Raw genomic sequence first — 16,198 nt, 5'->3', positions numbered from 1 at the left:
TTACCAAGTTTGTTGCTGCTGCAAAGGCTTGTTGGTGCTCCTGTCGGACACTGACCTCCTGTTCTCGACTTCCGATGTGGGACAGCTCTTAAACGGCTCCTGGTCTTCCACAGCGTTGCCTGGTCCTCACAGCTGCAGTGACGAGGTCAACGTCAACAACCCTGCATCTTCCGTCAGCGGTGATCATTGCTTTTCCGTGCTTCCTGGTCACCTCCGTGGGGCATAGACTTTGTCACCTCTGCTTGCAGGTTCTTCTCGTTAGGAATTCACCCTTGGAATCCACCGGACACTTTCACCTTCTTCGCCAGGTGCATCTTCACTAGAGTCCTCCGTTGTGGTCTACGGCGGTTTCTGAAGTCACCTCACATCTATGTACCCGGCTTCTGGTGTAGGTATCTTGGTTCCTGGGGTATTCGCGGGTGGGGTGACTCCAACCTTTTGTCTTCTACAGGGTTTCTTCAGGGTCCACTGGGAAGGGTCAGCTCTTCTGAGTCTCCTGGTCCAAGTCCCGACTTTGGTCGCAGTTCACATTCTACTTCTTTAGTATATGGCTTCATCTTCGCCCTGGAGACCACTGTGTATTTGTGCCTACTTACATTTGAAGTATTGTGTGTATTTGTGTTTATATCTGTAGGTAGGAAATATACCAATGTGTTAGTGAGTGTGCAAAAATAAATAGACATTTTTATAACTACACTGTGTGGTTCTTTTTCGTTTAACCTACACTGTATGATTAGATCTGGTAAAATAAGCTGCTTAACACTCATTTTTGACTAAGCCTGAAGGCTGCTGTCCACAGCTACCACTTAGAGAGCTTCCTATGGTTGTCTAAGACCACTAACGTCCCCATAAGGGTTGTCCGGATTAGTGCAAGGTGCTTCATTTAAATAGGTGGAGTTTAACAAATGGGGAGTGATTCATTTCCGGAAGTGCAGAGGCTAGAACCAGTATGATTATCAAAAAACATATAATACCTCTGACACCATAGATTAATTTTTACTTATAGCTCAATGGTTTTTTAATAGCCATTGGCTCCATTTATTTATGGATTTATTCTTAATTTTTTCTTAATCCAAAAACGAGGTTACCAACACATTGCACATTTAAAACATCCACCTCTCTCATTGAATTTTATGAAAATGTGCAATAATGAGTTTACAGCAAAATTAGTCTCAACAAAAAACATATATACTATCTACAACACATACATTAGTATGACGTAGGACTTTTACACATAACTACATATATAAAGAACAACAATCCTGTTTACAATGGTTCTTTTGCATATATCATTCTCAGCTTGAATACGTCCTACTGGTTTCCAATTGTAATTGGGACTATTCTCTCTATTGAGCCCTCAATTTACTCTACTATCCTGGAAAGACCAGCCAAATACATTGACACTTTTTTTAAAACCTCTAGTAAGCGAGACCACAAGCTTCCTAAGAGATACCATGCAAGTAATCACACTACTAGAAGGACAACGGTTTGAGCAAGAAGAGGAGTTCCTAGTCACATTAGACATCGTTAGTCTCAATACTAATATCCCTCAAGAGGCAGGGTTGGAAGCACTGGAGTTCTTCCTGGACAAACGCGCTCGTCCGCACAATGTGTCTACAGCATTCCTATTGCAATTAGCTGAAATTTGCCTCAAGTACAATTTTTTCAGTTTTAATGACACCAAATTCGTACAAACCAAAGGCACTGCAATGGGTTGTCCCTTCGCCCCAGAAATGGCAGTGATGTTCATGGCAGTGTTCGAAGATAAATGGATCTTTATAAGTAAAAATTAATCTATGGTGTCAGAGGTATTATATGTTTTTTGATAATCACTTAAATATGTGTGCACCATATACTAAGCCAGCCTCCTACAACAACCCATTATAAAGTCATTGAGGGGCTTGATGACATCCTTTGCAGCGTGGGGGCATCCCTGCTATTCTCAAATCTGATAATGACCTGCCTTTCAATAGAAACAAATTCAAGGAGTTTCTTGAACAACTCAATGTCAAGCATCTAGAGTACACTTCTCTGCCCCCAGGCCAATGGTGCTGTTGAACGATTTATGGGCAACTCAAGAGGGTAATTCAGCGAGCATCGAAGGAGAGAACTGATCTAAACCAAGCAATCTGTCCAGCCCTTCAGGCCTATCGATCAACTCCTCACTCCACAGCTGGTGAGAGTTCTGCCACCTTGCTATTTGGGAGAGCCATCAGAACCAAACTACCACAACGCACATCAGACTGACTGATGAATGCCAATCATGTCACAGACACTTCTCGAAAGTGCTAAATGAAAACATATGCTGATCAGCGCCGACGCCCTCAGGAAACAGTCTTTGATAAAGGGGACTGGGTACTGGTCAAACAGAAATAGAAGCAGAAAAAGGACACTGTTTGCTGTCGACCCTTTGAGGGTTGTAACATGCAAAGGACACATGGTGACAGCGCATCATCCCAGAAAGTACATCACAGGGGACTAGTCACACTTTAAACACCTACCTCAATGTTCGGCAGCTCTGGAGATCACGAGTGACGCAATCCCACCTGAATGCCCAGATCAAACATCTGAGCCTATGTCATTGGTGCCTGATCAAGGTGTTTCTCGACTACCTCATACCACCCGATCTGGCATACCAGTGTGAGAGCCATGGCAACCCACTGAGGAAATATGTTGATAATGTTGTCTGTACTTTTTACTTAACAAATGCGGTTCTGAGTTTACTCTAAACAGGAATTACATAGTCTGCTAGGAGGTGTTAAGGTGTGGTTATGAAAGTTATGATGCATTGCGTGCAGAGTGTGATCGTATGTTGAGAAATAAAGATGTCTGATACATATACGTTGTGTGGCATGTTCATAGGCATGCTCCCGGGCAGGGGAAGACGCTACAGAAAGTAGGGGGGATCCTGATTCTGGCAGCTATTTCTGGACTAGATCTAGGATCTGGCTGACCCAGGAAATATGCAGAATTTGTCTTGATCGGACACCAGGAAAATTCAGCAGCGCTTGCATGGTGTCTGCTTCTTCTTACTTTCAGCTTTGCTCAGACCAAAGGACGGTTTTAAAGTGCCATTAGCCCTTCTTTTGTTGAAGTATCAACATGCTGGGGGGCCATGTTGAGATTAACACTTATACACAAAATCCTCTCTTTCTAGTAATAGAATTAAAAGTAAACACCAATCTCTATTTTAAACGAATAAGCAGCTGTTTGTCAGAAGACATAGCCTGACGTTTGACTTGTGTCTGAACGCACAGCAAATGTGACAAGAAAAATATACTCCAGCACATGGTTATTTCTCGGGGTATTGCAGCACCACCCGCACCCCTACTTTCAGAGCCTATGGCCACACGACACCCATTTTGTGGGTTCCCAGAGAAAATTTCTCCAGTTCTCGCCCTGTAAATATTAATGTTTCAAATGTCCAATTACACGCCAAGCCAGTATGTTTTAAACTCCCACGGCTGAAAGATAAAATGTGATAAGGTCAAAAACCCAATCTGGAGGCTCCCGCTAACAAGCATTTGCAATGCAATAGGTCTCGCATTATTAAAGTTTGAGCTATTGGCATTGCAAATAATAATGCAACACCAATAGCTCAAACATTCAGTAATGCGAGACCTATTGCATTGCAAATGCTTATTTGTAAAGGCCAACCCCCCGACTGTCCCAGTTACTAGGGTTATTAGACTCACTCCACAGCACATGGGCGCAGTGTACCGCGAGATGTAGTGGCAGAGGGCAAGGTTAGAGGAAAAAGGAGGGACATGAATTAAATAAACGTGAGGGAGGGGGAGAGCGGTAGATGCAGATCTGGATTAATGAGGTAGTGTTTGAGGAGAGGAGAGACAGATATAAGACAAGATAGTCTGAAGAGAAAGGGGGGCCATGGTGACAACATAAAACAGCATGGTGTTAGAAGGCTTGCAAATATGCAGGCTTGAGAAGGGCATGAGGCACACACTGTTTCCAATTCTAAGTGAAGCCTGTTTGGTGGTCACTGTGGATCAACTGGTTTAGCAGTCCAGTGACTGCTCACAAAACCACCACACCAAAGTGGGACATATTCGATTAATTTTGCACAACATAAACCAGAGCAATCTACTTCAATGTGCAGGGGGGAGAGAGACGTGTGGGGAGAACAGAACTGGAACCTTACAGAGAGGAGATTATTAGTCATCTGGCGACATTCCATGTATCAGAAGCTTTTTTTTCGGTTGGCTTTTACTACTTGTATAGACGAGTCGTGTTTTGCCTTTGCAAAGCAATGTGTGCCAAAGTTAAGTACCTGCTGGGGTAAGCTGCTTCCCTCAAAGTGCACCCTCTCAAGAGGTTTACCAACACTGGCTCAAGCTAATGAGCGTGACTAAATGACAGGTCTTCAGAGAGGGCTAGGTACACACTTACCACTGATTAGTGGGAACGATTTGCTAAATGCCATTGAGGCAGGCTAGTGGTCTCCAATCCTCGCTGCCTGCGCTGTTCATCTCTTCCAAGAAAGGCGCTGAGAAAGCCAGCGTCAGATCGCAAACACAGGGCGCAAGAAGGGCAAATTATTTAATCACAAATTACAATGTGTTCCATGAGCGAGGTATGTCCTACCAAGATTTGTTTCCCTTCGTAGATCATTCTGTCACTTCATGACACAGAAGACCGCTGCCACACACTTGGGCAACAGTAAAAGAGAAATGACGGCTCCGTCGTCAGTTCTGGAAGCAGCAGACCACAATTCTAATCTTCGCTTCCGTGCCACAATTGTGGTCCTCTTAACAAAATGTGTCATCTCTCTGTGCTACACGTTTTCATTTCTGAAGTGCCGAGATGTGGGTTAACGCAAAGTATTAGAAACTATAAAAACTGGACATTAGCCTCCAAACCTCTCTAGTGGGTCGCACATTTAACTCAAAAGCAAAGACTTCATTAGCAATAAATCCCCGCATGTTTCGTTACGAGCCCACAACAAAGTCCATAAAGCAGAAATACCAGCAAGAGGCATTTCTCAATCAGTGGAGAGGAAACACACACAACATGTCACCGACTAGAGTACTTTATTTGCCCACACTTCAGTTCTACTCTTAAACAGGAAGCCAGCACCAGAGTTGCGTATGAAATGTACTGATGCTATATGTAGCCTCGGAAGAAAACGAAACTTGCAACACATTGTTGTAAAGTCAAAGCACAAACACAACAAAAGGCCACACACAGGGGGGAATAATCGAAGCATGCCTACTATTCACAAAACATTATATATCACACACAAGTTCACAAAAGCAACAGAGGCCTACAATAACTAGCAGGACCAGCAAAGCAAGTAGACTGAAATATAACGACGGGAACTGGAAATGAGCAGATTCTAGTACTCTTAATGCCACCCTAGTATAATAATTAAGGCTTTGTTTGGTGAAGGCAGAGAACAGAACCAGTATAGTGAGCAGATGCAAATATAAAGTGGAGAGGGCAGGCTGGCAGGTAGAATCGAATGAGTTGTGATACCCTTACTGGCATTCAAGTGTCATTTTTTATTGCTTTGTTTAGGGAGAATGGAGAGTAGATGCAGACCTTAAAATCTGGACATTATAGTTTGAATCTAATTGCAAGTAGATTTGGCTCTAATTTCTGCTAAAAAACAGCACTAAGTAAAAGGTCACATACAAGTATTGCGTTATATAAATAAACAATGGTGAGTAAGACGACAGGAGAAGGAGCAGAAGAGACGCGACGATCGAGGCATGATGAAAGGACGGGTAACCAGAGATGATTGCCTGCCACCTTGTTTATTAAATAATTGCCTCATGCATGTTCCGTGACTTCCGTCCTGTCTGCAGCCCGTTAAATAAACAATGCTGAGGAAGACGACATGGGATGGGGCAGGAGAGATGCAAGATCGGGGCAAGATGCAACGCGTAAATAAAAATTGAAAAATATTTTCTCTCCAACCGGCTGTGAGCACTGTTTCTTATGGCACTATTATGAGGAGAAACCTCCACGTTCACAGTAGAGCGTGCGAGGAACTGGATGCAGCTTGCACGACTTTGCATGCACGCAGCATGACAACGCGACCGGGACATTATGAATACATTTTAAAGTCTAAATAAACACAAACAAGCCCATTGCCACCTCCTCCCCCCTCCCAAAAAAAAGAACAGCACAAGCAGGGTATGATAGTATTAAGAAACAGTCCTACCTGGTCCCAGTCCTGGCTCCTTGCGAAGTGTGCACGGTTTCCTGATGGCAGCACAGCATGACGGTTTTACTTTGCGAGTGAAAGCCGCGTTAGATGCCACCAAAGGACATGTGCTCTTATTTTAGTAGCCGTTAGTATTACCCGCTCGGCCAGAAGTGTAACCAGATACGATTGGCTGCCATGTTTATTTAATAAACGCCTAATGTACATTCGTCCTGCCTGCAGATAGTTATGGAAATCACATAGATTACGAGGTCTCAGAGAATGGCAAAGTGGTAAAGCGGTGACAACCACGAAGTAGATTATATCCCGCTCCGCCAAAAGTTTAACCAGAGATGATTGCTGCCATGTTCTTTCGTAATTAATTGCCTCATACACATTCCGTCCTGCCTGCAGCCTATTAAATAAATAAAGATTCCTGGGAAAGGATGTGGTGAGTAGCTCATCAGGCAGCGCAGTACACTAGTTACGGTGCTGGGGACTTAGAGCTTCTTGTGACGGCGGACTCAGTGTTGCTCGCTGGTGTGTTGTAGATATAGAAAAAGAATGGACAGGAAAGGAGACGCAAGAGAGGGTAAGTGCTGTCTCTTGAAACAAGTAGAAGAAAATAAAGCGTCCATTCTTTATTTTCCTGGGAACTGGATCAGAACAGTCGCAACAAGTTGAAATTATAAGAAAAAGGAATGTGCCGGTGCACAATAAATCTCATGTAATGGATGCTTCGTTTTGAAAGAGTTGATAAATCATCACAAACTCTAACAATATGGTGAGAAGGACATGGCGAGTGTTTGTTTTTAAGTCGGAAAGCAATCTGGGTTACATCAGAACAAGCGGCCGTGCGGCCGCGAAAGTGAAAGTGATCGCGATCAAACATCAAAGCGGCCGTGTGGCCACGAAAGTGAAAGCCAATGGTGTGCAAGCTACCAAATGGTGCGCGCGCCCGGCGCACATGCAACTGTATTTGGAGACCTGAAAGCACTCGTTTGCACTTCCAGATCCCCCATTTACAAAAGCTCTCGCGAGAGCAGCGCTAAAGCGCTGGCTCAGGCGAGACCTAAAAACGGTTGTGTTACCCGCCAAACTACAGCTTAAAGTTGAGAAGCATGCATTTCTCAGGAAGCCAGTCAATCAAATGCGTGCATTGTGCTTCTAATTACAATAAATACTCACAGTGACTGTCAAACTTGAAAATAAACGTATTGACGGGGTGAAAGCTCACTACCATGACAACGCCACACCGACGAAAAAAAGAGCGCAAAACTGACTGCTCCCTTGACTAATTGGCCGGTCTCGCGAGGACGCAGGCACACTGGAGTCAAAAGAACCAGTCAGGAAAGAGACCCTCAGCGCACATGCGCAGACGCCATATGCCCTGCCGTAAGCGTCACACTGTGCCTGGAGCTCCTCCTTCTTTACAATATCGCTGCTGGGTTACAGCCTACGATTGGGCTACCTTTTGGCTTGTTTTGGGCTAGAGCAGCGCTCTAAAAAATCTGGCACGCCGGTGTCTCCTCGTTGTGTGCAGAGCCTAGCGGTCTCATCCATTCATTGTTCGCCGGGCTTGCAGCGTCTGTCTACGGCCTAACCATGAGGTGAGAGGGGGTCTTGCGGAAAACCATCCTCGACCGGGTTTAGGCCGAGACTTGTAGGAAGGAGCTTGGTCATTGAGAATAAAAGGCCAGAGCGACAGACGTTGGTACTGGGAGCCATAATGTAGTCCTCTGCTTAATATCCAGCGATTCTGTTAATTCTCTCGTTTGAGAACACGTGTAATGGGATCTGGAGCTCCTGTAAAGTGCTGTAGATTCACTCTATATAAAACTGCAAAACAAAGAGGGTGGTTGAGGAAGCTGGGGTTTAGAAGTGGGAATTTGTTGCTGACTGGAGGTGGAGGCCAGCTGTGCGAGTGGGCTCCCTTTTCCGTCGTTTTTAAATCTTCACCTTGGTTCGAGAAAGTAAACACAAATAAGTGTCCTACATTATACTTGGCACATCCCTAAGAGATGGCGTATGCTTTTTTTTCAGGGGCGAAAGAGGACGCGGTCGTGGACGCTTTGGTGCCAGGGGTGGTCTTTCTACAGGGTGAGTTGTTGTCCCCCTTGGTTATTGCTTTTCACGGGGCTTCTTTAATTAGTGTCCATAGTGGTTAACTAATAAAATGATTCTAAAATCCCACCAGGTGCGGTAACTTTTCCATTGGCAAGAATGTTTTTTTATATTTTAAACCTGCCCCCGAATTTCCCGTTGTTGTCTCTTCTTCATTCTCCTACTGCTTCATTTGTGCAGAATTTACCTGACGATTCCATCTTGTGGTCTCCATTGTCTTACTGCTCCCTAATGATGCAGCAGAGTTTACCAGCTCTGGTCAATCATACACACAACACTAACTTTGGGCCCATATACTTTAATACATTCAATGAGCTAGTAAATATCCGCTGAGCATCAATTTTGATTTTACCTTCGAGAACTTATTTCACCAATATTCTTACCATCCCTGTCTCCCTGGGTAAATGTACTTTTGTCGATAGATCTGTTAGTAGATTAGAATTGGAAGGAGATAATGATACATTGACTTTATTCTTAAAAGACTACAGACTCAAAGGAGTTTTAAAGATTTATCTGAATCACTAATTTGTGATCAAGTCAAAATACACGTAGACACACCAAAATTCTCCATCAGGAAAGAAGGTACCGTTAGTTTAGAATCAATTCACCGTAAATAACTTTTGTGATGACAGTACCGGAAGGTGAGAATTTGAGAGCAAATACGAGCTTTACCCACAGGATTAAAATTACCTAGAATGGTGTGAGGACCTGGACATCAGAGATCAAATATTCAGGGAAGGTGACCTCTTATAGTGCAATGCCAGCTTTGCACCCCTCACTGGTACTACTCTCTCCGGCTCTGGTACTACTCTCTCAGGCTCTGGTACTACTCGTCCAGACCCCTTCCTAGATATGCCTCCTCCGGTTGTTCCGCGATTTTACCTAGTGTTGGTTTCTTCAGTTAGCTCGCAGCCTCTCAGCATAGCATCAGCATCTTGTGTGTCTAACTAAGACTTGCCTCTGTTATACCAATTGAGTGTATGATCCACCCCCAAATGTTTCAATTCTATGTACACCCCTCAATATGATTGGGCCAGACCGTGGGGTGAGGACATCGCATCATACTAAGGGCAATATTTTCTTTACTTATTTGTCTGATATCCCGCCCCTTAATTTTACTGTCCCAAGCTTTATTCCCACCTGCATTTCATATGGGCATCTGTACATATAAGATACAATGTTTGAAGTAATTTCATCTCTCTGGTTTAAGAGTTGATTTTCCCAGGTGCTTTCAGGGTCTGTGTCCTTGGCAGTAGTTCAAATGATGCCATCAGGATTCAGAACGAGGATTTAGTGTTCACGCTCATTGGTCACATGTGGTAAGGATGTCAGTCACCCTCCAAGGCCCAAATACGAACTATTAATAAAGTCAGAGAGAAGCATGTTAAAATATGAAATTAAATGAATTCAATGTATACCACTTACTTCTACTCTAACCCCATTTACTTAATATATCCTTTACATTAGTAGCTTGGTAGAACTTGCACGGGTTAGTTGCAGCTCTGCATATGCATTAATTAGCATGGAAGTTTCAAGCGGGCATTTTAAAAGCTATTGCGCAGCTGCAAAGATTTCCCACCAAGCGACAGAAAACGTCATACTACGTAGATGCAGTAGACGCATGCGCAGTAGAGTTCCCGCGTTTTCGGCGGCCAAATTATTGACACTCTGGTTACTGGTTAACAATGCACATAAAAAAGCTTCCCCTGGATACAAATGTGAAATGTGGTGCGATATTAGTACTTGCAGACATATTGATTACGTTACTAAATATTATTCGAGAGAAGATTGCATCCGAGCAAGTCTCTTTTATACAAAACCTTGCCCCAGCAATCCCCTCTCTGATGGCATTTTATGCCATCATTAACTTCTGTCATTAAATCAGATGCCAACTTTAGCATTCTACCATTTCGATTTCTTCAACTCTCTCATTCCTTCCTTTATCCATTTTGTATTGTGATCCTTTCATTCTTTTGTAAATGTTTCCTTTTATTTCTTCAAGTTGTATTTCCTCTAGTTTTCTTTTCTTACACTTCTCATTCACTTTATACCTCTTTCTTTTCCCACTACATTTGACAACACATTATTGTCAGAACTAATAAAGTTCTGCCCATGTTTGACAATAGTATTTGACCTAAGATGCTCTTACCTATGTTAGAAAACCAACTACTTGTAGTGGAAAAACTGTTATTAATCAACAAGAATCCTCCAGCAGTGTCAGTAGATAACCGATCAACTACTGTAGACAATTGGCAGATTTTTCGAGAATTCAACAGAACACCCACTGAAGGTATCAATGCACCAAATATATCGCCTACTATTTCAGAAAAACTAGCTCTTTTATATCGGGTTAGTCCGTTATTGTCATCGTTGCTTCCAGTGATTCTTTTAACATGATAAACTTTAGGGAATACTATTTTGAAATAGCAACTCCTGTACCAATGATCAGGCAGCCTAAAGTAGGCCTTGTTTCCACAAATGTAATATATTCCAGGAAATACTGGATCAGTTCCTCCTTTCAGTCCCCAGCCCCCAATTACTAAGAAATTATGTTCACACTTACTGGAACCAATAAATGCATGGTTATATTCTGTTTTTAATCTATGGAGACAGATTTTCCTTTTCTTTTCAAAATCCAGGGTCATAGCAGCATGAGACTTGCCAGTTACCAAAAAGTATTCCTTCTCAGCCCATTTAGGTATCTGAGGTTTCGGTTCAGAGGCCCTTCTTTGGAAATCCTATCTCCTCTGCTCTACTAAATTAAAAAATATATTTTCTTCTTCATGTAATTTACATGTTAAATTGCGTTCGTGTGCATCAGCTATATCTATTGTTTTCATTGTTAGAAAATATTCGCCCATAAATTGTGAATCTCTAATACTAAGGACTGGGTTCATGCTCTTTCGCATGGGAACTTCTGAAAATATTACATCTACTGCGTTCGTGTGCATCAGCTATATCTATTGTTTTCATTGTTAGAAAATATTCGCCCATAAATTGTGAATCTCTAATACTAAGGACTGGGTTCATGCTCTTTCGCATAGGAACCTCTGAAAATATTACATCTACATTTGAATAATAATACTGTAGCTTTCCAGTTCTATAAAACAAACTAGCCAATACACTACATGAAATACCATATGTCAAAGGTAAGTGATGAGTGACCCCTTCAGCTACTGAGGTTGGTAATTTCATACAAACATAACAATCACTAACTTCCATTGTTTCTACATAATATATGAATAGATTTGCAAATGCATTTAAATCAGTTTAGTTTGTATTCAGTGTGGTGTAAATCTAACTCATCTGGTGTTTCTAAGCCTACTCTATCTCCCTTAATGTTAGCCACTCTTGCATGTGTATTAGTACTGTTCTCTTTGTTCATAACCATCAAGTAAGGAATAGCTATTGTTAATATTCACCACATTATGAGAACTAATATAGACTACTTATGCAGATCCTACTGCACTTTTTTATACAGCTTTGTTTTGGTTTTCCAGTAACTCTGTTATCAGACATTTTGAACAAGAAGAATTTTCTCTTTAATTCAGAAACTTGGTATGAGAACACCTTAAGTACTTTCTTTTCTTTCAAGTGGGTCTCACTTCTTCATCAATCCGTTCAACATTCAGTTCTTCATCACTTTCTTCGTTTATGTCGAGCTTTTCAAAATATTCAAGAATGACGTATGTCCATTCAGGACCCTTGAACTTGTTCAATGTCTTCAATCTTTGGCTCCTTCGTTTGGGAGTTTCAGTTGAAGGCCCAGACTGGCTGGATACTTCGTTCACTTGATCAGGTTCTTCACTGATTGTTTTAAGGCGGTATTTCAGTCTTTTGATAATACTTGGCCAATTATCGCCTTTCCTGCTTTTCTTAGCTCGCACTGCACTGTCAGTTTCTTCAAGGGTTCTTTTTGTTTTCTTTTATTTGTGGCACAATTTGATCATCTTCGTCTTCAGATTTCCTCTATCTGACCTCATTGTTTTGGCCTGTTCTGCCTGGATATATTCATCTTCCTCTATCTTGCCCTGTTCAGCATCGGTGATGTTTGGTTTTTCTTCTGTATCCTGAACCTGTGTTTCTATGCCTGTCTGGTCCTGTTCAGGTCTTCCTATCTCTTGACTTTCTTCTGCCTGAACGTGTAATCTAAGGTCTGTCTGTCCCTCCTCAGACTCATGAATAGTGCTTTGATTTTCTTCTGTCTGAGTATATTATTCTCTCCTTAACTGTTCCTGCTCAGGTTCCCCAATTATTGTATCCCTACTTTCCTGAGCGAGTTCTTCTACACCTGACTGGTTCTCACTCTTTTCCTGTCTATCTAACTGTTTGGCTACTAGTTCTTACAATTACTTCAGGCATGTCCACCACTGGGATCCAGTTGTCCTGATAAGTGCTCGGTTGTTCTTGGGCCGCTACGTGAGGATCGTCTATAGGAGATTCTTCAGCCGGCAACCTTCAGCAACTTCAACTGCTCGTGTCAATTGAAAACCTTCTTCAGGAGCTGGCACTCTTTTTGTATGACATGCATGAATCCAATTGGGCAAACCTGCACACTTTACAGCTGTTGTGGTTTGTCCCACCTTGGTGCTGGGCACAATTCTCGAGTGTGATCCTTCACAACTACCCAGTCACCAGGATTCAGATCATGCGCTTGACTCCGCTGTCTGTTGACTGCGTCTTCCCCAACCTGATGAGAGATGGAACGCACTCCGTCAGCCAACTCTTTGCAATACTCCAAAACCAAGTCATCCGTTATATTCAACAGCTTGTGTCCTTGTACACATGCCTGTCTCATTGCTCTTCTCATGAGTATTTCATGTGGACTCAATCCAGTATTTTTGTCAGGAATACTTCTGAGTCCCATCAGAACAAGAGGTAAGCATCAGGCCACTCCAGTGGGGTGGATGCACACACCTTTCAGAGTCTTGACTTGATTGTGCCATTCAATTGTTCTACCACTCCAGAAGCCTCTGGGCAGTATGTGTAGTGCAATTTTTGTTCAACTTTGAATGCTTCACAAATTAGTCGAATTATCTCAATATTAAAATGAGACCCTCTATCTGATTCAATCGTTACTGGAAAACCAAATCTCAGGATGAGTTCTCGTAATAAAAGTTTGGCCTCTGTCAAGCTGTCATTTCTTCAGGTCGGGTATGCTTCCACCCACATTGAAAACAAGCAAACTATGACGAGTACATATTTCAACGCTCGACAAGCAGGCAGTTGAATGAAATCTAATTGGAGTCTCACAAAGGGACCTTCTGACTTTCCAATTTTTCCCATACTAACTGTGGTTTTCCTGCCAGGGTTCATTTGTTGGCATGTTAAGCATCTTTGGCAAAGACTCTCTGCTACAATCCTGAACTTTGCGTTAAACCAATCTTGTCTGAAAAGTCGAATCATAGCATCTCTGCCTACATGTGTGTTTCCATGATACATCCTAGCCATAGGTGCAAGCATACTGTCTGGCATTACTGGTCTGCCATCATGACAAACCCACACACCATCTTCTGCCCTTCTTTGACATCCTATTTTCACCCACTATTCCATTTCTCTCATTTCCACTGCAGACCTTTTACCTTCTCCCAGGTCCCTACTCCTGCAAGTAGCATAAGTTGGCAGCTGATTCCACAAGTTTCAATTTTCTTATTTAGTGCAATTTTATGTTTTGCACAGTGCTGGGCAACCTGGTCAGCATATTGGTTACCTGCTGTCACATAGTCATCACCTGACTGGTGAGCAGCACACTTAACCACGGCTACCTCTTTTGGTAATTGAATTGCTACAATTAATTCTCTTACAAAATTTCCATTTTTAGGTCGATCCTAGAGCAACGCATGCGCTGCTTGCTTGACTTTTAGTAAGGGTCTTTTCAAAGTGCTACTTACAAGCTTTACTTGGCTTAAAGCTTGCGTGCATGCACGGCCGCCATCTGCCTTTCTTATCTTTTCCTCCGGGCCATTACTTTCACTTTCGCGGCTGCCAAACTCCTTCTGAAATGACTTCACCTGGCCATTACTTTCACGACCGCCAAACTCCTTCTGAAATGCCTTCACCAGACGTTACAGTATTTTTCACATTAGGGGTGTTTCTTTTTCCAGTACATGGCTACCAAAAACTCGAGATTGTACAGAGAAATTTCAGGGTTCTATTTACTCCATACTGCCACCAGGGCCGTCCGACTTCATTTCTGTCTGTATCTGAATTAAAACGAAAACAAACAATGTGAGCCCCGCTGAACCTTTTTATCATTTCAGTTTAACCCCTTCCCTGCTCATGACGGAACCGTTCCGTCATGAGCCACGGTTGTCGTGTGCTCATGACGGAACGGTTCCGTCATGACAATCCTGTCGGCGGCCGCTCCGCCTGCGCGGCGCTGTTTCCCCGCCTGTGCGGGGCGACAACGCAAATGGGCGGAGTCATGACGGAACCGTTCCGTCATGAGCACAGCTCAACTGTGGCTCATGACGGAGCGGCTCCGTCATGAGCACAGGCCCACCGCGCTGCCCCCCTGCCCCCCCCAGCGCTGCAGCGGAATGTCCGCAGCAGCGAAGGGGTTAACAAGGTGTCCCTAGATATGACGGAGGGCACACACGGACACTTCCGTGTTCAGCCAGGTCATAAAATGCAACGGAAAAAGAGTAAACCGTGTTAATTAATGCGTAACAACATAAAAACACCAAAATATGTATGATTAGGAACAAACCGAGGGATCAACGGAAAATACATGCTGCCCAGGGCGGTTTGAACCATACAGAGAAAATACAATATAATAAACAGTGGCATTCTGAACAAAGCAAAGCGGAAACCTAATGACACGCACCAGGATTTATTTTTTACATCGCATCCTTGTTTTCTTTATTTTTTTTTTTCTCTTCAAAAACAGAACTGATTAAGGATTTCAGGGCGTCTTCTCTAAGTAGATATTCATTTTAAAACAAACCACGCACACACACTTAAGAAATGAAAATAAGAATGTTATATATATATTTTTTTTTTTTTTGCGTATCGGTGACTAGAGATCGTAAAAAAAAATGCAATATAATATTTTGCACGAACATTTATAAATATATAGTCTGTGTTTTGCTTTAGAAGACTTACGTCTTCTAGCTTTGTGTGGTGGGTTCCTTTGTGTTTTTTTTTTGTTTTTTTTTTGTTTTTTTGTTTTCAAAACTGAATTCCGTTCAGGTTGTTTAGTTTTCCTTCCCTGTAGCAAAGCGATAACGATGGATGAGTGCCATAAAGCGATGTTTGAACGGCACGCTGCGCTATAAAATGCTCAGTAGTCGAATATCCATGTGTGTGGAGTCGTTGGCATGTTTTGTACATTCAATGTCCATGGGGGTGGCTTTCATGTCTGTCTTATTCCCTGCTCAAGATTCAATGCTTTCATCCCTATTCTTGAGTTTACCTCACCCATGAAGCATGTCTGCTTCGTGTCCTTTCTGACTGGAGGAGTTGTCTTTCCATGATGTTGGGTGACCATTTTGTTTTTTTTAAAAAAAACAAGCATTTACAATGCAATGGTCTCGGCATTGTTAAAGTTAGAGCTATTGGCATTGCTCATAACCCCCACCACAAATCTTCAACACAACACTTAACCAGCACTCTTAACCCCCTTTATTCTCCCGATGTAGGCAGCAGTAGAACGAAAGCACCAGCTGGCAGTTATATATTTATATGGCGCGAACTTGCCCGGAAGTTATTGGAGCGCTTTACATAACCCCGTATTTACATTACACATTCAGGCACGGGGAGATTTGGAGCGCCCCGCATTAGTGCCGGCTACGTTACACATTCAAGCACGGGGAAGGATGTGGACGCGACCCAGAGGGACGAACTCTGGCTTCCAGCACAAAAGTCGGCAGTCTAGCCGACGGGCAAAGTGATGATATAGCGTGAACT

At 42.8% G+C, this 16,198-nt stretch overlaps 1 protein-coding gene across 2 annotated transcripts in view; it reads left to right on the top strand.

Moving 5' to 3' along the window:
- The first annotated feature begins 7,563 nt into the window (after positions 1–7,563).
- Positions 7,564–16,198, top strand: part of ILF2 (interleukin enhancer binding factor 2) — a 56,668-nt gene continuing 48,033 nt past the window's right edge. Inside the window, exons 1-2 of one of the 2 annotated variants that reach the window (XM_085639896.1) lie at positions 7,564–7,776; positions 8,210–8,266. In XM_085639896.1, the coding sequence (XP_085496022.1) occupies positions 7,772–7,776; positions 8,210–8,266 (62 nt within the window). In that variant the 5' untranslated portion in view covers positions 7,564–7,771. The remainder of the gene's footprint in view (positions 7,777–8,209; positions 8,267–16,198) is intronic. The other variant, XM_085639895.1, reaches the window with a different exon arrangement.

The sequence above is a fragment of the Triturus cristatus genome, chromosome 12, assembly GCF_964204655.1.
Source record: "Triturus cristatus chromosome 12, aTriCri1.1, whole genome shotgun sequence".
NCBI lineage: Eukaryota > Metazoa > Chordata > Amphibia > Caudata > Salamandridae > Triturus > Triturus cristatus.
The sequence above is the reverse complement of the archived record's forward strand: the minus strand, read 5'-3'. Positions and strand labels throughout refer to the sequence as shown.